The following is a 21219-nucleotide window of genomic DNA, read 5'->3' as shown; positions in this document are numbered from 1 at the left end:
CTACAAGAATTCTCAAGTTCTGTGCTTATGTCTTATTATAAATTAAACTCTAATTTTTGCTTGTTTTGTTTTGGTGGTCAAAGCATTTAAAATCCTGGACACACCCTTCAACCTTAGACCCTAGCATATGATAGTGCCATCCACCGAACCGATCTCCAAATGTGGAGACTGAAACCACTACAGGAAAGGCAGCTGAGAGCGTTGCACTGAAATCCTGTAACAATCTTTGTTGGAAGGAAACCAAGCAGGAAGAAAAGAAACTTTCTGTGTCTGTCTAGACTTCATCTCTTCAGAACTAAACCTCATCTCCCAGGGCAATTGCAAGAGGGTGATAATTAGGATTAGCTACAAGGTGGCTATCTGCCAACTCTATTCTCACAATCAGCCTTCACTTACTCCCCTCTATCTCATGCCACCATCACCGTTTTCATCAGCTGCAAATCACGAGACAACAGCCTGAGAAACTAGCCGGCAGACTATGCTGCATCCAAGCTGTTCACCTGCGCACGGCTCCATCGCAAAGCCTGAACGATCTTCCGTGAGAAACTGACAAGTCATTTCTAAACTGTCCTCGGCAAATCCATCTCTCTAGCTAATCGTCAGTGACACTTTGGTGGCTACTGATATTTGGAATGAAACGTTCAATAAAAATGATAAGTCTCCCAATCTGCCACCATGGGAAAGAACCATTTTTGCTAAAACGGACGAAAGAGCTTCTAGCGAAATATCATCAGGTAATTAGTGGTTCTGAAAATGTTTTTCAGTAGGCGTCTTGGCTCTAGCATGGTCAGCCCAGTCCCTAAACGTCACAGCCACCCCATTAATAGTATCCAAGAACATTCTAGGTACTATGTGAACGAAGGTTTTTAAAAGTGTTCATGTATTAATTTTGATATTTTAGAAGTACAATTCTACATTAAGCCCATGATTTCATATGCATTATTTATGAGGATGAGGCCACAATAAAAAATCTGATACAAAGAAAAATATTAAGTAAATAATAGAAAATTTATTCGTGGGTATGACAAAAACATATGGAGGCGGCATGGGAGTGACTCAGGCCGACAGGAGTTCCTGTGACCACTAAAAGAGAGAGTTTCCTCACCCTACTTGAGCTGGGCTAACAGAATGGCCGAACCCATCTTTTTTCATTCATTATGATCACCTATGAGCGTCACATTGCATGAGCTGTTACAGAAGGGAGAAAAAAACAGGGGTGCGCTTGATTCGTGGGATCAGACTCAGGCAGCGGACAAGAGCATCAGTGGACGATGAGGCATTTCTATAGCAGCAAGTCAACATAAAGGTGTGAAAGTGTCCCTTGTGCAGAGAACACCGGGACAGGTCCTTCAGATCAAGGATGCGCCTAACGAAACCTATGCTACTCCCTGAGATTGGGTATTGTGTTCCGTGAATCTCTGAACATTCTAAGGATCTCTGTAATAGATGTTTAATCAGTGTTTGAATAAATACCTGTGCATATCTTAACTTTATGAATATTTTAAAATAATATCATCAACAAAACTTCCTATCTAGATGCAAGGAAGCTGCCGCTCTAGGAATCCCACCTACCTGGGGCACCAGCTTCACACGGAACAGTATATTTCGAAAGGAATGCCCGTCGGTGGCCTGCAGGACCGCAACATCGGACACGCTCTCCGAGCCATCGTGAGCGTAGTGGAGAAGGCCCCTGGAGAGCTCATCCAGCCGGAACTGGTAGATCGGGGCTGCAGGGGACTGAAGTGTTTGGAGCAATTGGCCATGACGTGGCGGGTCAAGCACTTCGACCACGACGTCCTGTGGGTTGTCGTCATCTCGGATGTCAAGCACCTGGGTGGTGATGGTCCGTCTCTCTCCTCTGCTAATACGGAGGGCCTCGTTTCTCAGCACATAGGGGGCCTGAGGAGTGGAAGGGAAGGAGGAGAAGTCATTTAGCAGGAAAGAGGGCGACCCGGTGGACTAGATACCATTGTGCACAACCTAATCGATAATTCTATGCTTCTGAAGGGAACTCTTAAAGCTCCACAAAGTGCCGAACGGTGGCCGAGTCAAAGGAATTGTCGGAGGTGTGGGCAGTTGCAGGAACCAGAGCGAGTGAGATTACTTCACAATTCGGGTTCTGGAGGCTTCTCAAGCTACTTCAAGGCCATCATATTCACCAGAGGAAATGGAGATGAGCCTTGTTTCCAAGTCTCTGCTGTTTTGATTTACACTATATCCCCTGCCTTGTAACTGAGATCAGCCCAGGGTCAAGGGTCCCAACCAGTTTTCTGCATCCAAGAGAGAACAGTAAGAGGCATGGAATCTTCTCACTGGGGTTCAGAGTTCAGTACTTCCCTCTAGTGATACTGCGGTTTGCCGACTTGGGGTAAGATATTTCTGATTCTGAATTCATGTCATATCTGGTCCCAGGCAATAATTTTCTTGAAGCCATCTCCTCCATGCCTTGAAGGGCCCACCCTAGCTCAGGCTTGAGAGCCCAGGAGGACGCGGCCGGAGAAAGCCAACCGCCTGGCTAATCCACGTGGCAAATTTTCAGACGTTTTTCTTGGGATTACCAGGCTTCCCTTCACCAGTTGAGTAAGCAAATACAATATTCTTTCCTAAAGACAACAGTTAATGAACCACAACAGAAAAAATTACCCACCAACCAACAAACCAACCAACGAAACAAACAAACAAACAAAAAATCCAAAACAAAACCTGAGGCCAAAAGCCAAAGAAAACATTATCTTAGTTTTGTATATTGTTTGAAGTTGAACCATCTAGGACTTTCTCTCGGCATATCGTTTTCTTTAATCCAATGGTTTTGTTTTAAAGCTACCTCTCTGGCCTCCTGGAAATTTCAATATTTATTAAAGTAACGTCTGGCTAATGTATCATTGTAATAGTCACATAGTAGGAAGATAGAGAACAGCTCCCCCTCAGAATTCCCAAGTGAGAATGCAGAAGCTGTGATTCTAGATACGTGGGAATGAAGGGCCCCTTGGATTCTGAAAAAGGAGAGGTCAGAAGGTGATGTCAACATCCGTAAATGGAAAAGATCAAATGAACTTGCATGAGAAAATCTCCAGGAGGTTCAAGACCATTTTGAACTACCACAGGACTGTAAAGGAACAAAAAGAAGTCAAAATTAATTTTTAAAACTCCATTTTAAAAAAGAGTTAAAATGAAAGAAGTTTCTCAAATAATGAATAAAATTTAAAAATGCTGCCACTGTTTATTTGCTTGATTTGGGGAAGACAAGCAAACAAAACTTAGGGAACCATAGGAGCTCACTGTCTGAGATGAGAAAGGCACTTGCCAGTATCTACCCTAAGTCTCTACTTTACCTAATTAGAGTAACTAAATCAACACAAACAAAAAGAACAAAATAAAACTTCTGAGTTTAGGTACTGAGAAATTTTAAGCCAGACAGTCCTCAGGCCTGATGTAGCCCTCTGGCACATATTTACAGAGAACACATGTTTTCATTTTGGGTTCGTTTTTGTTTTTGTTTTTGCTTTTAACATGTTTTAGTTTTAATTAAAACAAAATTAATACTTTTAGCCCAACAGTGAAGTCAAATGAATATCAGATCCATTTCTAATCAACCCTCAACTTCAGTCACCCCTGAAGTAAGAATGCCATCAAGAAGAGCAAAGTTTGGGTGGGTGGGGGGGCTGTGTGGCTCAGTTGTTAGGTGTCTGCCTTCGGCTCAGGTCATGATCTCGGGGTCCTGGGACTGAGCCCCATGTCGGCCTCCCTGGAGGAGTCTGCTTGTCCTCTCTCCATGCCCCGACTTGAGTTCTCTGCCTCTCTCTCTCTCTCTCTCTCAAGGAAACAAATAAAATATTAAAAAGAAAAAAATGAAGAAGAAGAAGGAAGTTGGCCTGTGAACACCATCCGGAAATCACTTCTGGGTTATGTCTCTGTTATCCACAGTCCATGGTCTTTTCATATTTGGACCAAAATTAAAAAAAAAAAAATTAAAACAATAGTCTCCTGCTTTTCCTTGAATTCATGACTAACACTCTGCAGAGTTGTGCATATTTAGGTATCCTTGGTTTCCCAGGCTGATATCCCACTGTCTTACTGTTCACAACTTAAGACCCTACTCTCTTTGCATGTTTCAGCTGCTGAATCCCTCAAGCTCAGTCACTCAGACCCTCTACCGCTATCTGTATTCTGGACACACAAGTACACCTTAACAGAGATGAGTGATGGGAACAGAGGCGCCATCACACCGAGTTTTATAGCATCTACCATGATGTCCTCAGACTTCTGTCTGGCTGGTGCCCACACGGGCACCCCATGTAAGTAGATCCTTAATCAGATGCTCTACCTACCACAGACAGATGGGAGCACAGCGCAGCTACAGGACAGACAGGCAAAAGTAGCTGAGAATAATTTCATATGCCCGAGAGAGAAATATTTAGGCAAAACAAACTCATTTACCCAAGACTAGGAAAGTCTTAACAACTGGAACAGTTTCAAATTGTTCTGAAGGGCTCATATCAACTCAGGAGAGTACAGTAAGGCACTACAAGTTAGTGGGCCAGAACGCAGACTCTGTAGCCCGATTTTCTAGGCACAAATGTCAGCTCTTTATTTATTAGCTATCTCGCCATAGACAAGTTACTTAACTTCCCTGTGACTTTAGTGTCCTCCTCTGTAATTAGGGAAAACAACACCCCACAGGGCTATCATAAGGACTGAATGAGAAATACAAAGAAGAGTATGACAGATGTATTAGCAATTAGTTGTTGCTGCTGTTCTTACCACGAGCACTAAAAGTTATTCCAGTAGTATTTCATGGAGAACCTGAGACTAGCTTAATCGAGGTCATTTGTGCTATAACTACTGGAAAGAAACCTTGATTCACACATGCGAAATTATTAATTGTGTGGCAATGTCATTACCTGTGTTGAAAACGCTTGTATGTTGATCAGCTGTGGCTCAGAGAAGAACTGCTGGTCACTAATTTTCAGGGAAAAGTAACCTTTCCTAAAAGAAGTCCCCAAGAAAAGAATGAGAAAATGTAGTCATTAGTCTCTAGAAAAACAAGATTAAAAATATCTTCAGCTTATGTGCATGGAAGAATTTGGATCAAAGCACTACAGTGATATAATATTCATACTGTAAATAAAAGTAACCAGATGAAGATGAACATAGCGACATACAGTAAAACCATGGTGTATTCTCTGACCTCAATATAATGTAATAATTCCATAAATTTTTTAGTTTCGATTTTTCTAATATGGCTATATAAATGTTTGAAAAACCAGTTTGGGGCCCAAGACATAATAATGAAAAACAAAACGAAGGCTAATGGTTAAATTGGAGAGAATAGAAAGGAACTATCAGAGTCTCTGATTAGCTCTCAGTGATTCCCTCCCTCTGCAAACCCCCCCTCCAGCCCGTCCCCAGATCACGTGAGTGAGCCTCCATGGATGGTTCTGCAGTGTTCATGTGACCTGACTCTATCGACCTGGCCCCCATTGCAGCCACACACATATACAATCAGTGTGGACAGGACGAGGGGAAGACGGCCGATCATTCCCTGGAAATCTGCAACTAGCCTGAGAGCCCCCATTTGATGATGCGGAAGCCACAGTCTACCACGATGAGGTGTGGAGCAAGCCTGTCTGTAGGGAAGGTAAATGAAGCCTGTGAGCAGTGAGACAGAGACCAGAGGGAGAGCGGACTCCTGCTCCTCGCCCCTGGTCCTAGCTTCTAGGCCTATGTGGGAAGTCCAGGTGTCCTAGAGGTGTCAGAGAGCTGAGCCATACCTGCGATGCTAAAACAAGCCTCACAGTTTTGTAGGCTTCATTACTTGCAACTGAAGATAAAACAAAATAAGGCTCCCTCTTTGCTGTGGTTTTACTTCCTGAAAGAGTGCTGCGCCAGCAGCTTCAGAACAACCAGAAGGGAAGGGAGGAGCCGCTCACCTTCAAAGCCAAGCCAAGCACAGAACTTACAGTAGACCGGGAAGACGTGTGGTTTAACGCCTTTCCAGAGGTTTTGAGCTCTGGTCCACGATTAGGACCACAATTTTAAAGGTTCTCTTTTTTTTATTTTTTAACTTTTTTATTATAAAAATGCATCATACATACCAAAGAGTATATAAAACACATAGATTTTAAAGAACTAGAGAAACATCAGGGTATCCACCACCTGAGAAAAATGTAAGTTAACTATTTATGAGAACTGTCAACTCGATTTCTCTTCCACTGAGCTTTTGCAAAATGGTGGCTGTTTATTTAAAGAGCTAGATAGGTCTATTCAAATCCACAGCTCTAACAATTTCCACTACAGAATGCTTATTTCCAGAACTGACCATAGTTACTACAAGCTAGGAGTATATTATTCTTCAGAATAGTAGAAAATTAGGTACTTAGGGCTTGTGAACATAGAACCTCATAGTTTTTTAGTGGAAAAGTATGACTGGAAACTACCATTTAAAGGTTCTTTAAAAGGTCTTCTTGGAACTATCACTGATACACAAAAGAATGTGGATGGATCTCAAAAGCATACGGCAAAAGCCAGAAACAAAAGATTATGTACTGTATGACTCCATGGCTAGGACATTTCAGCAAAGGCAAAACTCTTTAAGAGTAAAAAAACAGATCAGTGGTTGCCAGAAACTTGGGGGTCGGGGGGAGGCGAGAATGAGTCACAGTAAAAAGGAGAGCTTAGGGGGCCATGGATGAAACTGTCTCAAACCTTGACCGCAGTTGTGGTTTCAAGACTGCCAGAATGTATACATTTGTTAACACTCATAGACCAGTCAACTTCAAGATGGGGGATTTTACTGAACCCAAATCATACCTCAATGAACCTGATTTAAAAAAAAAAAAAAAAAAGTAAATCGTATCTTCCCACCCATTTCATCCTCTCCTTGATTTTCTGTCCCATTTAAGTCCTGTCCCTCTTCACTCCGATCTCCAGACGTCCAGAGAAAGCAACCAAGGGAAGCAACAGAAAGAAGAAAGAAGGGGTGGTGACTCCCAACCCACAGGGGAAAATGACATTGTGGCGGCACAGAGGTTCCGATAACTGCTTAGCACTCCAGCAATGCTGGCTTCCCTCCATGGCCATATTTGCAGGTTGTCTTGAACTCCACTGGAACATTCTGACCCCAAAGGAATCCAGTGCAAAAGAATCATGGTCAGGTTTTCATGAGGAAAAACAAAACCACAACCCTATATGGCAAGCCGCCCCTTTCACCATTTTTGCATCGCTTGGCAACTTACAGAATTTTCTTTTTTCATGAATCACTACCAATCTTGTTTTACTGTTCTTCCTTTTGCTTAAATTTTTAGATAAAGAAGATCCTATGCTAAAATTGGTACCCCAAAGTCAAGGGAGTGCTGAAAGAATTGCCAGCAAAACAGTCACCTTTCTTTGTCATGTTTGGGGGTACGGAGCTGACTCTGCAAGAAAACAGGTGATGAGAGACTAAAACAGTGAAACAGACAAGAGGAGTAACTTTGGTTGTCTGGGGGCTTTACGGACTTTACTAACTTTTCACAAGATGCCAAGGCAAAGGACTGCAGGTATGGAGCTGTGAGTGTGTGTGTGTGTGTGTGTGTGTGTGTGTCGCAAGCAATTAAGAACTACACTTGAAGCAAAAGGAATGCAGAGTGGGAGTGTAAATCTGAAGAGTGATTCTGTGGTGTGAGAAGCCAGAGTTGTCATCTGTGGCAATGTCTCCGTGCGAGGATCTTTTGTCCCCGGAGGATGGAAGCATGGCCATTATTCCCAGTATAATTCAGGAGGCAGAAATCATCGTGGCCACAGGCATGGGCTGTGGAGTCAGAGACCTGGCTTTGCTCCTGCTCTCAAGGCCTCAGTCTCCCCATCTGTAGTCTGGGAACATAAACATACCGAGCTCACATGAACGGTTTACTACAATGCCTGTGTCCTATTAGGGCTCAGTAAGTATCCGTTGTTCTTATTCCTCTGAGATGGTCTTTTGAGGTTCTGGCTCTGAACTGCAATCGAGCCAGTGCCATCGCTTTTCTTCCCACCTATTTCCTAGCCCAAACCTTAAAAAAAAAAAAAAATCTCCAGTGGTAACAGTAGAAAATAGTCACTGTGAACATTTCATTCCATTGGTAACACACGCAGTCTACCACGCATTATCTTCACTCAGGAAGCAGAGCTGGGTGAAGGATAATCCGCAGGGCTAAGCTTTGGGGTGCGTTCTCTTATTTCTGTTTAGCAGATTTACTGCGCTAATTATATGACTCTGTTTGCCTGGGCTGGTGTTAGCATTCGATTGCATTCCTGAAGCCATGTCAGCCGGGGTGGGGAAGACAGCCAGAAGTGTGCCAGGCATTGGAGAAAAACTGGATCCGGCTTAAAAATTAACCACAATTAATCTCATAAAGTAGATAATAAAAAGTTGTGACTCTCCGCTTCCCTCCCACTCTGGAATTCTGGGAACCATGGAACACTTTGCAAACTCCCTCTTCCGGCCACTGCTCAGTGCCGGTATACACCCCCCCCTGATGCTGAAGGAGCCGCTGTGGCCATCCGCGGAGAGAACCAGCTTTGTTTCTGCTGGGCCCCAGATACTGGGTAATTGTCCTAGGAACTTTCCTGTCCCATCAGAGAATCACCCATAATTACGTGATAAACTGAAAACGCTCTCACGGAAGCACACTCTCGGAGCAATTACAGCGAAATGACGACGGGCGGCTGCGAGCGCTGGCGTTTCTGGAGAATCGATCTTCCCCAGAGGAGCAGGGACAGCTACTGAGAAGTGGGGGCGGGTGCGCAGCGCCCACAGAAGGGAAGGGAAGCAGGACGAAAACAGCACAACACCGAGTCACCTGGGCTTTTCTCTGCTGTGCACAAAACGCACTCTGTGCTCATTCACATCCGTCCAGCTAAAATGGCCGGCCTTGTCGAGCTGGACGTCTTGTCCGTCCCTGGACAGCACCAGCTGCCCGTTGGTGGGCGCGCTCACCACACGGAACTGGAGGTCTTCCAGCCGGCCACCTCCCTCTCGGACGTTCAGAAGGGGAAGATCCAGTGGCTTCATCGAACCAATGGGAAGGGTGAGAGAACCATTCACGTGAAGAGTAGGAGGCGACATTTTGCCTGGAAAACATACGGTCCAGAGATCAGACTTGATACACTCACTAATACGGCTTTGGGTTTTTTTTTTTTTTTAATTAATAGATTTATAATGTTCATTCAGAAATGAGGCTCTAGACTTTTGCAACCATAAGCCTCCTTCTAATCCAGTGATTCTCACCCTGAATGCTTATGAGAATAACATAGATTCTCAATGTTAAGACATAAACTTCTAGAATAAAATAGAGGATAGAATCATCATGATCTTAAATTAGACAATGTCTTCTTCGGCATGACACAAAAAGGATAAGTGACAAAAGAAAAAATACCTAAACTGGACCAAAGTACTTCAAAGGCACCAGTAACAAAAGTGAAAAAGACAATACATAGAACGGGAGAAAATATTTGCAAATTATTTATCTGAAAAGGGACTTGTGTCCAAAATATATGTAAAAAAAATCTTAAAATGCAATAAAAGACAAGGAGCCTTGAATAGGCATTTTTTTCAAAAAAAGATACCCAGAAGGCCAGTAAGTATATGAAAAGGTCCTCAATGTCATTAGTCATCAGGGAAATGCAAATCAAGACCACCATGTGATACCACTTCATACCTCCTGTGAAGGATAATACAAAGTATTCCTGAGGACGTAGATGATTTAGAAATCCTATACATCGCTGGCGGGAACATGAAATGGTGCCATCTGGCAGTTCCTCAAACAATTAAGCATAGAGCTACCCTATGATCCAGTAATTCTCCCCACAAGCGTATACCCATGGGAACTGAATACATACGTCCACATAAAACCTCATACGTGAATGTTCATACCATTATACCCAAGTGCCCCAAAGTGGAAACAACCCAAATGTCCATTAATTGGTGAATGACTAAACAAAAGATGGTATATCCATACAATGGAATATTATTCAACCATGAAAAGAGATGATCTACTGATACATGTTCCAAGGTAGAGGAACCTTGAAAATGTTCTTGCCATGTGAAAAAAGCCAGACACAAAAAGCCACACATTGTATGAGTTCATTGATTGATGTGAAATGTCTAGAATAATTAAACCCACAGAGCCAGAAAGTCAGTCAGGGGTTGCCAGGGACTGGAGCAAGGGAGCACGACAGAGAGACTGTTAATAGTTACTGGATTTCTTTTTAGGAAGAATAGAATGTCCTGGAATTAGATAGGGGTGATAGTTATACAACCTTGTGAATATAATAAAGACCACACCGAATTGTGTACTTTAAAGGGTGAATTCTGTGCTATGCGACTTACATCTCAGCAATAACCAGTACGGATACTGGACCTCCACCAGTGTTCCCGCTTCAGTGTTCTGAGGTGGGCACCTCAGTGACTTCACAAGCTCCTCAGGCAATCCTAATGGGACTTCCAAGTTTGAGAACCACAGTCCTAACCTGATACTTTGAGCACATCTGACCATCAGCCCCACGAACAGTAAGGAATAAAGCAAGTGTCTGATACTATTTGCTCAAACAGTACCAGTTAGTGTGTAATGAACTATGATTATCAGCGGCTTAGCCTCAGAATTCATGGGACATGTCCACACTTCCTTTTAAAATTTTACCCTCTCTGTTCATAGGAACTATCTGATGGATGAGTTATCTGATCATGACGAGAAATTCAACCTGTCTCCTGCAAGGTGTTTCGCCCGGACTTGAATTGTTAGAGTTTCCTTCTACAAGTAGGTCAGACAGGACAGTTTGGGAATGCCAAGTTTCAAGGGGACGACTTCCACTGTAAGATTACTCTAATGAAAGTGGAATTCATTTTCACAAGTTGACTTGTATGATGTCCCAAGAGGAGCACACTGACTTTCAAGCACTTGGGGTTTCCAGAAGGATCCCAATAAAATGAGCCAAAGATGTCTTTTTTCCCATGGGAAGTCTTAATATCTTTAGAGGTCAGAAATCTAGAGACGGAAAATGTGATTGACTACGGGTGTTAAAACAGGCCTCGAGTTACTGATGAAGGACACTCAGAAGCTGAGGAATGTTCAGCTACAATAAAAGTCCCCAGCTTCATTCAGCTATAAAACTTTGGGGTTCAAAATTATGACTGAATTTAAATTTGCTTCTCTTTTGTTATTTAAGGTGAAGTGTCCATTAATGTGTTGGACAAGACTAGTTTATCCCCTTAACATGTCACCTTATTCTTAATGGGACAGTGGCTTGAAAGCCACTCCCTTCAAACATAGGACTCTAGTGGGGCAGGCTCCTCAGACTAGTCATTATTTATTCGCAATATATCTCCGGTATGTCCACAAAGGATGCCACCGTGGCATAATTAGCTCTAAAAGTTTATATACATGCAAATAAATTAAACCTATATGTATATAGGTAATTTTCTACAACATAGCTATAGCTCAGAAACATAACTAAGTTTTATGCCAAATTTCTGATATGATAGTTGTTACTTTTAAAGCATAGATTTTTTCCCCTGAAGATCTTAGAAGCTGAGTTTCCCTCCATGTTCTATAAACAATCCCTTATTCCTGTGCTTTCCTCAAATGAGAATCCTGCATGTCATATCAAATGAGCTGACTGTATCTCCACACGGAGCGTCTGTGTGGAGAAACCGCAGGTCAGCATGCGAGGCCGTCTGACGAGCACTTACCAGCACATGTTTCGTTAGCGTGGGTGAAGCCAGGAATGCAGCTGGAAACACAAAGGCCGCTCTTCAAAAAGAAGCCCTGCTCACACCGCTGACACCGGTCCCGGCGGCTACACCTCAAGCATGCCCGAGGACAGGCTGTCAAAGAAAGGCCACAGTGTTGAGGCACAGCCAAGGCACATGTGGCCAGTGACGGGGAAATAAAGAGCGGCAGCACGAGCACCCACAGCAACAGGCAATTCCCACGGGTCCCTCTGGAGTTTCACAGGAAGCTGACCGACCCCCAGAAGGAGAGTGAACACACGGCAGCACTTTTGCTGAACACACTCTGATGTGAAAATGGTGCACATAAACGCATTGTATAAAAAGTCAACCCTACTGACTTGTAAGGGATGTGGTGGACAGTGATTAAGAGCACAGACCCTTCCTGCGTACCTCCTCCGCCACTTAGCAGCTGTCCACGTCAGGCAAGTTCCTCTAGTCACCCATGGTGTGATGGGGAGAGGAAGAGCACCTAATGCCAATCCCCATCGGGAGGATGTTGTAATGTGAAGAGACCAGCACAGTGCCTGGCATACAGAAGGACAGCTGCACGACCAACGCTACTGTTGCTGCTGCGTCATCTCACCGCCACCATCACCATCACCATTTTCAATGCAGGAGGAGAGCAGGCTCCTGAAGGGACCCAAGAATTCTTTCTTTGGGTCCACTTAATAATCTTCTACAAATCGAGTGTTCACTGCCTAGTTTTCCTGCTTCCTTGAGATTTTAGTGTACACAGGTAGTATAGAATAAAGGGCTCAGAATTGGAATCAGAAAATGTGGGTTTGATACCTGATTTTATGTTGCCTTGGTTAATACTCTCAAGCCATTCTTTTTTCTTTTTTCACTCATTAAATGGGATTCCTAATGTCTGCCGTATTTTACCATCAAGTCATTGTGAATACCAAATGAGATAACGCAGATGGAGGAATTCGGTGAAATGTAAAACGCCACGCCAGGGCCGTGGCTTTATTATTAAATGTCAGGTTTTCTTCAGAGTCGGGCATCGAGTGTCAAATTTTAGTGGAAATGATGAGAACAAACTGTAGAAACTCTCATGGATAACCCGATGGATAAGCAGAGTAAGGCTTTGGGTTGAACTTCAATGATAAAGGTTCAGTGTATCTCAACAAATTGTCCTCAGAAATCCTACTCAAAGATATTGCGCCAATATCAGGGTCACTCATAGTTTAGTCCACACACTGAAAATTCTGTGTCCACGTCAACAGAGGTGATCTGCTCTTGATGCTCTTGTGCTCTTAGTTCAGCACAAGCTGTACACTTCATAAACTACTGGCCTTATTTCCATAAAGACCTTTAGAGACAGTATTGATTTGTGCAAGAGAATTATTGGCCTGCACGTCTATGTTCTATTTAACCAGCAATTGGCAGATGTGCATGGGAAGCCCTCCATTTCTGAGACTGACCTCTCTGGGTTTCCATTCTGCCTCTAATTCAGATTCTCCTTGGTTACCTGCAAGCGACACACCTGACATACTTGCGGCCCTCACTTTTTTCCAGAGGACTCAGCGCAGTTTCCAAGTTACCTGTGCACTGGCGACTTGTGCGATCTGCAAAGTACCCCTTCCCGCATTCCTGAACACACTGGGCTTCCGACAGGAGATAGGGCTCTTCACAGCGTGTACACTCATGGGGGCCTTGGCACTGGAGACAGTGGTTGCCACAGCCTGAAAGACAAAAGTCAAGTCAACAGAACTGTGTGTGGCTTTCCCGGGGGCTCCTGGGCCTCACGGGGAGGCAGCAGAAGGTGCAGAACAGCGATATGACCTGGTGTGCGGGGCCGGGCAGAAGACGAGGACTCAGAACCAGGCTCTGAGTGGCGCTGCTCTACTTACCAGGAGGGTGATTTAGGATCAGAGATTGACTTCTCTGAGCCTCAATGCTCTGTCCCATAAAATGGGAGTGGACGGTGTCTCACTCAGCTTGCTGGGCAGAGATTAAAGTAAATAATGGAAAACAGGAGGCACACCTCGAAATTACAGGTATTAGCCATTATCGTTACTAGGAACTAGTCAGTGGTTCTCTTGCCTTGCTGAAGTGGCCGTCTTTCCTGACTCACCCAGTTATCAGAGTCTCCCAAGAAGGCTCCTCGGGCTGCCATCTGTGCGTTTGGGGGGCATGTCAGGGTCAGAAGAGTCTGTGGTGTTCAACCAAGGCTGAGGGGGTAGCTTTCAGGGACAGGCGGTGGAGAGACATTCGTACATGCAGGGCTCCAGGGGACAGTTGGGGGAATCAGACGGTCCTTCCCGATGCTCAAATGAGCAGCGTCTATGCATTCCCCTTCTAGAGGACAGGATTATTCAATGCTCTGGGAAGTCCAAAGTCATCATCAAACCATACCTGTTGATGTGGCCTTATACCCCTGAGATTCCCATCCTGATCAACTGTCCCATTTGGGAATGGGAGAAGGAAAGAGGGGACATTCTGACTACGACAAAGAAAAGCTCTCAGGCATGAAACAAGAAATTAGATAAAAAGCTGGAAAGGAAACTCGCCACCAACTCCTGGTCAGAACAGTAAAAATCAGAGGCGGCTGCAGGCCGGAAGCGGACAGGGTGAGCGCTGCGGACACTTACTCTTGCAGAGGCCCACGTCCCTGTAGAAAGACGGCGAGCACTGCTCCGCGCAGGCCCCGTCCTGCAGGACGTAGCCGTCCATGCACTGCAGGCAGTCTGTCCGCAGCGGCCCGCTGCACGCGTTGCAACTCCAGTCGCACTCTAGGAAAGGAAGTCCACGTTAGGTCACCTCCACCCGTCCACCCTCCGTCCCGGCGACGAATCGATGAGGACGCGTCCGCAGCAGCAAGGGGCTGGGTGGGACAACAGGAGAGATGTCAGATGAGCGAGCCAGAACGGGGTTTCTGCTTGTAGGAGCCCGAACGCCTCTCTGCGGTGTAGTGTTTCCTAATTATGCTGGACACGGGCACGTACAAGGATCACTCCAGGCTTGTGCAGAGCCTGCCTGTCAGCGGGGCTGCCGAGGAGCAGGGTCAACTTAGTCCTGATTCCCCGGGCCACAGCGCCCTCAGGCAAAAGCCGGCTCTGCTATAGGGAGGGGCCAATTCGCCTCCACAGCCCTAGCCCGCACCTCCTTGGAATGCTCGCAGGTAAAGGGATGTCAGAGACTCAGCCAGGAATGTGTCTGACGGCGCCACCAACCAGGCTGCTTGACTCTTAACCTGATTCACGATAATCAGGGGCGGGCCCACCCCGCAGAGAGCACCGATGACGTTAGGATTAAATGCGGCATCCAGAACTGTCTGGAAAGAAAGGGCTTCCAGAAATAACAGGAGACCTCCTGACAGCAGTAGATTCAACTCGCTTCCATGTGATCTGCTCAGTCAGCACCTGAGGAATGCATAGGGTGGGAAGTGGCTCAACCCCGGCTTCAAGGGGCTTATGCGCTTGTGGGCTCCAACCCTGCATGTGTATCCGTATAATCCAGAAGGATTGTCAGAAATACAGGTTTTCTGGCTCAATGTCAGACGTCGTCTCAAGGACTGGGGCACAAGGAAACATGTTGGGGCCGCTGCTGTTCTTTCTGTTCTTGTGATTATTTATGATTGTTGTGACTGTGGCTGTGGCTGTTAAAGGCCCTGGCAAGTCCTGCAGTCAGAACACTCATGTTTGAGAGCAGAAGTTCCAGCTGGTAAACTAAGTCCTCATGCATGGAAGGTGGGACAACGTGTAAGTACTTGGGTTTTGAAGACAGCCAACTCTCTGTTGGAGCTATGGCTTAGCCACTGTTTATCTACAGGTCTTACGTACCTTCCTAAACTTATTGGAGCCTCAGTTTCCTCAGTTGTAAGACAGAAATAAGAAGAGTACCTATCCCATAAGGCTCTTGTTTTGATTAAAGGAAGCAGTGATGTAAAGAAGGCGCCACAGCACCCGGCACACAGTAACAGCTCAATAAATGTTTTGCTGCCAAACTTTCCTCACAGAACATTCTGCATTTAGTTCCTTCTCACTCCACCATCCACCCCAGCTGAGCACGGAGGAAACGTCTCCTTAGTCACCTTTCTCTTGTTTGATGTAATATTTCTAAGTCCCAAAGAAACAGGTAAATGTGCAAGACAGTACACGTGCTTCCACGGAGATTTATAAAGTTAATCTCGCTCATTTATTTGGCTGAATCAGCCCTGAGGGAGCATGACTGCCGCCGAGCCTCGAACACTGCCAGCAAAGTTATGAAATCACTTACAACGCGGAGGATTTGCGATCATCTTGTTTTTTACCGCAAACTGACAACCGCTGTGTAGCAGGGGGAAAAGAGAAGAGCTTCTGTGGTCTTGAGCACAGAGACCACCTAAGTTGACAACAGTAGTATTTCTTGGAAGGGAGAGTGTGCAATTTTGCAAAGCCTTAAAGCATCCCAAGCTTACTTGACAGATGTCTGGCCCCATATCTGAGCCCCAGGTTCTTGGGCAGAATGGGGGGGATGGGAGACCAGTGAAACGGAGAGATGGAGGAGGAAAATGGAACCGAAGCAGCAAAATCTGGCCGTTAACTCTGTTCTTTCCTTGCTGAGCACTGCCACCTAAAGAGTGTAAGCCCCCAGAATTCCAGCCACTACAGAACAAGGTACTAGGTTTCTGACACTGCTTCCTTATAAACTCCTTGAGCACTGGGACTGTCTTTACTCATTTAAATCTGTTAAACAGAGATGAACAAATCAGATACAGATCCTGTCTTTTTTTTTTTTTTTTTTTAAGATTTATTCATTTGAGGGGGGCACAAGTTGTGGGGGAGGGGCAAAAGCAGGGAGCCTGATGCAGGGCTCGGTCCCAGGACGCTGGGATCATGACGTGAGCCGAACTCACATGCTTAACTCAGCCATCCAAGCACCTCAAAGCCTGCCTTCCTCAAGCTTAGACTCTAGTGACCTAGAGCTGTAAATGTAAGTGCCTCTAGGTCCCAGGTAGGGGGTGTAAAGGTGTAAATCTCTGACACAGGCCCGCTGTGGTAGAAGAGGGAGTGGTGGGTGTGTAGTGATCTGAAGACGCGAAAGTGGCAACAGCTACTCATCTCCAACCGACTGTTGCGTTGTGGAAATGTGAGTCCCGTATTGTCAGATCTTCTAATTTTTTCAAAAGAAACAGAAAACCTCCAGTTTTGTATGTGAAGTCTTCTACATTTTAAAATGCATTAGTTAAAGATTTTATAACACTAGAACATTTTGGCACCTGGGTGGCCCAATGGGTTAAGCAACAGCCTTCAGCTCAGGTCATGATCCTAGGGTCCTGGGATCGAGTCCCACATCGGGCTCTCTGCTCAGCGGGGAGTCTGCTTCTCCCTCTGCCTGCCCCTCTCCCCACTTGTGCACCCTTTCTCTCTTTCTCAAGTAAATAAATAACATCTTTAAAAAACAAAGGTGGGCCATAAAGAACCCACATGTCTTGGACCAAATACATCCGGGTGGCCACCTCTGATCTAGTTACTAAAACCTTGCACAGTATCTGGCACATAGTAGGTGCTCAAAAATGTTTCCTTGAGAAATAAGTTACATACCAAAGAAGAAAGAAATGACATGCAGGCATTCATAAAACATGATGGCATCTTGCTATCATCATGGAAAGTCTAAACATATGATGGTGTTTTCCCAACTTCGGGGATGAGACACCTACAGTAAAAGGAGGTCGCCCAGGGAAAGAATCACTGCACAGTTCTGGAAGGGCTTTACCTCTGCATATCCTGGTGGAGAAGTCCAGATAGTACTGTGGGGCGCAGCTCTCATACTGACATTCCCCGAAGAGCAGGACCTTGTTTGGGTCTCGGCAGGAGGTACAGCCGGCCTGGGAATCACAGCTTCCACAGTGCTCGCCGCATGCTGAGCAGATAGGAAAGAAAATAACCAGGTAATTACAATTGCAAATACTGAAGCACGGATGAAATGGAGACAGATGTTGCAAAGGAGCAAAGCCCTCTCCAACCTGTGCTTTAATTATGGCTCCGAAGCCTCCCCTGTGATCAGCAGAAACAGAAAATGTTTCCCTAAGTTTCTAAAATAGGAGAAAGGATCATTTTACTTTCCAGAGAAGATAAATTATAAACCCAAGAATGGAAATCCCACATCCAGGTTGCCCTGTGATTCAGAACAGAATTTTATACTCAGACCAAGAGCTCTGGAACAACAGTCCGGACATGTATTTGAAACTTACTTCTCAAGGATTCAAGCACCCAGTTGTTCCTGATGTGGATTCAGGTTTTTGAGCCATGCCAAGATTAAAGCTAGGCATCAATTTTGTTGTGAAGCTCAGGAAAGCCCACATTTCACACCAGAGAGGACTTCAGGGAGGACCGGCTTATGGATTGGCTCAGTTGTAATTCTCAGCAGCTACTTAATTCAGGCATTCAAGGATCATCCCGGAATCCGGTCACGTCTCCCTCCTCCCTGACTGAACAACTAGCATGTCTCCTTCTCCTCAGCTGTCGGTGCTAGCACCCTGGGAGGCTATCTCGAGAAGCCTGGTAAGCCCCTTCTTTCTCATTCCTAATCCAATCACTCATTGGATCCTACTGACTCAAGTTTTCCTACGTAATTCTCAGAATTCTTTTGCTTCTGTCCATATCCACACGTGCCAACACATCCAAGCCCTCATCATCTCCTACTGGACTACTGTCATAGCCTCCGAATTAGCTTCCCCGTACCAAGTCTGACCCCTTGTATTCTATTTTCCATCTATCCACAAGAGTGATTTTTTTACATTTGTACTGCTCAGGTTTCAGAGGATGTTTCCATCTAGAAACTCATATCTTCCTTCAACCCTGGAAAACTGCCAGCCACCATTTCTGCAAATATCACTCCTCCATCATTCCCTCCATTCTTTCCAACCAGAAATCTTAAGACACATTTGAATCCTCTCAACATAATCTCCAAGTTTCTCCTCTTTCACTCTTACTCATTCTTCAGTGACTTCTTTAAGAAGGTCTCCCCTGACTCTCCATTCTAGGGTAAGTCTCCCCGCCACGGCTCTATGGCACTCCAGACATTGCATTCATGCCATACCTAATGATGTTCATTACAATGATTATTTAACTTCTGTACCCTTTAAAGCTATCAGCTTCATGAAAGCAAAGACCAAGTTCAATAGTATTCAGAGCCTGACTAGTTCTCTTTCATGTAATGGGTGTTCAATGAACACCTGCGCATAAACGGAATAAGCCAGACATTTTAATTATACATATTCAAGCACTAGCATTTCTATCTCATTCTGAAATTTTCTCCAAGTACGTATCAGAGGAAAAATCCAGAGAATGAGCTAGATTTTTAGAGTTTTCGATCTAGAGGGTTTCAACATGTGTGGCACAGTGCAGGAAAATCACCTCCTGGTGAGAATAAAAAGGAAGTCCTCTTGTTCACCTACAAGAAATGTCACTGATATAAAATATTCATTAGGATATGTAGGTTGGTAATTAAAGATCCTAGAAAAACTCTAGACTGGATTTTCAAACAGATGGTTTGAGAATAATTGGAAAAGAATCTTTAATTTTTGGAAACCTACATGAAATGAAACTTCCATCCTTTTTTTGGCTAGAATTTTTACACATGGTGTATCTTACTTTTGGCAGAGGGTGTGACAAAAATCTCAAAGATCAACCCGGGAATAGAAAAATGAAGTGGGGTCTTGGAGTTACAGGTGGATGTGAAAACGGTTGAAATGCGTCCTCTTAGACGTCAGTAAATGCATCCTCAAAGCTATCAGTAAATCTTTGTAATTAGTAAAAGAAATGTCCTGAGTAGAATACTATCATGAAGTCTTCACTTATTACTTGATCAACATTTTTTAAAAGATTTTATTTATTTATTTGAGAGAGAGAGAGAGAGAGGGAGTGAGAGAGAGCACGGGAGGGAGAGTCAGAGAGAGAAGCAGACTCTCTGTGGAGCTGGGAGCCCGATGTGGGACTTGATCCCGGGACTACAGGATCGTGACCTGAGCCGAAGGCAGTCGCCCAACCAACTGAGCCACCCAGGCACCCTCAACATTTATATTAATAGCTTTAATTACAACAAAGAAATCAAGCTAATGATACTTAAATATGCCACATACACCTAATAAGAGACGCACAGTCTAATTTCACCATCTGAAAGAATAACTCAAACTCAATTTTAACTAATTGAAGCAATAAACGAAAAGTAATCCGAAGAAATAAACGAAAGCGTAAGTCCTGCATTTTTTTCTATAACCAGTTGCACAAATAAAGAATGCGGGAGACCTGTTCAGACAGTAGTTCCTACAAAAAATGATCTAAGAATTTTAGTTGATTAAAAGCTTATTAGAGGTGCGATTTGGTTACTAAGGAAACAGATACAATGTTCAGGTGAAGAGCCTTCATATAACCTAAATGTCAGCGGAGGCCCCTGCTTGACAAACAGCTACGACACAAAGCCTAAAGGCCAAACCCTCAGCTTAGAGTGACAGGACGATGCCCCATCTGGAGAGCTGAGAGCATCTTGAGTTTAATTCCTCAGGCACCTGTGAACCTTCTGACTCTTGAATCCGTCCACGCAGTCTCTCACTCCCCGTCGGTAACGCAGAGTGTGACTCAGCCCCTCTACTGGCTTCTAAAACAAATGGGTTCATGCCGAGCACTGTGCAAGGTCAGAAGACTCCGTGGAGATTGAGAAGTGGGAGCAGTGTCCCCCCGAGGAGCAGGGAGCCCCCGCCACGTCTCCCTGAACCCTCCTTCCTCATTCATCAAACCCCTCCTCGCTCACCAAGGCAACCTACAAATAGCGCCGTCCTAGAGCAGTTCTGCTCATACCAGAGCCCCGTGGGTTCTTAGCTTCTGACCCTGAAGGCACGTGGGTTAGGAGCATTTCCTCCGCCTTGGAACAGTCAGACCTCACACGGTGTTGTCACGTTGCCGTGACCACATCTGGAGTCCCCAGTCCCGTGACCACATCTGGAGCCCCAGTCCCGTGACCACATCTGGAGCCCCGGTACCGTGACCACATCTGGAGCCCCAGGACTGTTCTCCCAGGTCCCAGGCCCCAGAAAGTACCGAGAGGACAGTGACGAGGGTGGGAAGTGGAGCAGAAGCAGGAAGGGAAGCAGAGACGCACTGAACCATCATCCACGAAAGGGGAAGGCACGTGACCGCGTAGGAGTCCGCCTGCCCTCGGAGACAGGCCTGCTGTCTGCCGCAGCTCGGGGACAGGGTCATTTCTGCCCCGATACTCTGCTGGCTCCGGTTCCGCCTAGAGCAGAAAGCGCGAGGGGACAGTTAACTGCAAACCTTGGAAGGCAACCAGAGGAATGAGGAAGGAGACTCACTCTCTCCTGCTCCGGAGGGGAGTTCCCAGGCCCAGGAGAAAGACCATCAGACAGCTAAGCAGCTACACCCCCGTGCAATGGGCCCGGCTTCCTCCCCCGTCAGTAGAAGTCTGGGAGGGGCAGTGAGAAAGAATCTGGTACGCGGTCGTCTCCAGCCACCCTGCAGTTCTCCTCC

The 21219-nt window shown here is 45.3% G+C and overlaps 1 protein-coding gene across 3 annotated transcripts in view; it reads right to left on the bottom strand.

Annotated features, from left to right (window-relative positions):
- FRAS1 (Fraser extracellular matrix complex subunit 1) overlaps positions 1-21219 on the bottom strand; it is a 410546-nt gene that overhangs the window by 137799 nt on the left and 251528 nt on the right. For 2 of the 3 annotated variants that reach the window (XM_045065725.1, XM_045066397.1), the window contains exons 23-29: positions 17450-17596; positions 14344-14484; positions 13294-13434; positions 11708-11842; positions 8820-9090; positions 4902-4986; positions 1573-1899 (exon numbers count right to left, since the gene is read on the bottom strand). In XM_045065725.1, coding sequence (XP_044921660.1) covers positions 1573-1899; positions 4902-4986; positions 8820-9090; positions 11708-11842; positions 13294-13434; positions 14344-14484; positions 17450-17596 — 1247 coding nt within the window. The remainder of the gene's footprint in view (positions 1-1572; positions 1900-4901; positions 4987-8819; positions 9091-11707; positions 11843-13293; positions 13435-14343; positions 14485-17449; positions 17597-21219) is intronic. The other variant, XM_045066061.1, reaches the window with a different exon arrangement.

The sequence above is a fragment of the Mustela putorius genome, unplaced genomic scaffold, assembly GCF_011764305.1.
Source record: "Mustela putorius furo isolate JIRA1106 unplaced genomic scaffold, ASM1176430v1.1 tig00000040_pilon_pilon_pilon, whole genome shotgun sequence".
NCBI lineage: Eukaryota > Metazoa > Chordata > Mammalia > Carnivora > Mustelidae > Mustela > Mustela putorius.
This window is presented reverse-complemented; position numbering and strand designations above follow the sequence as displayed.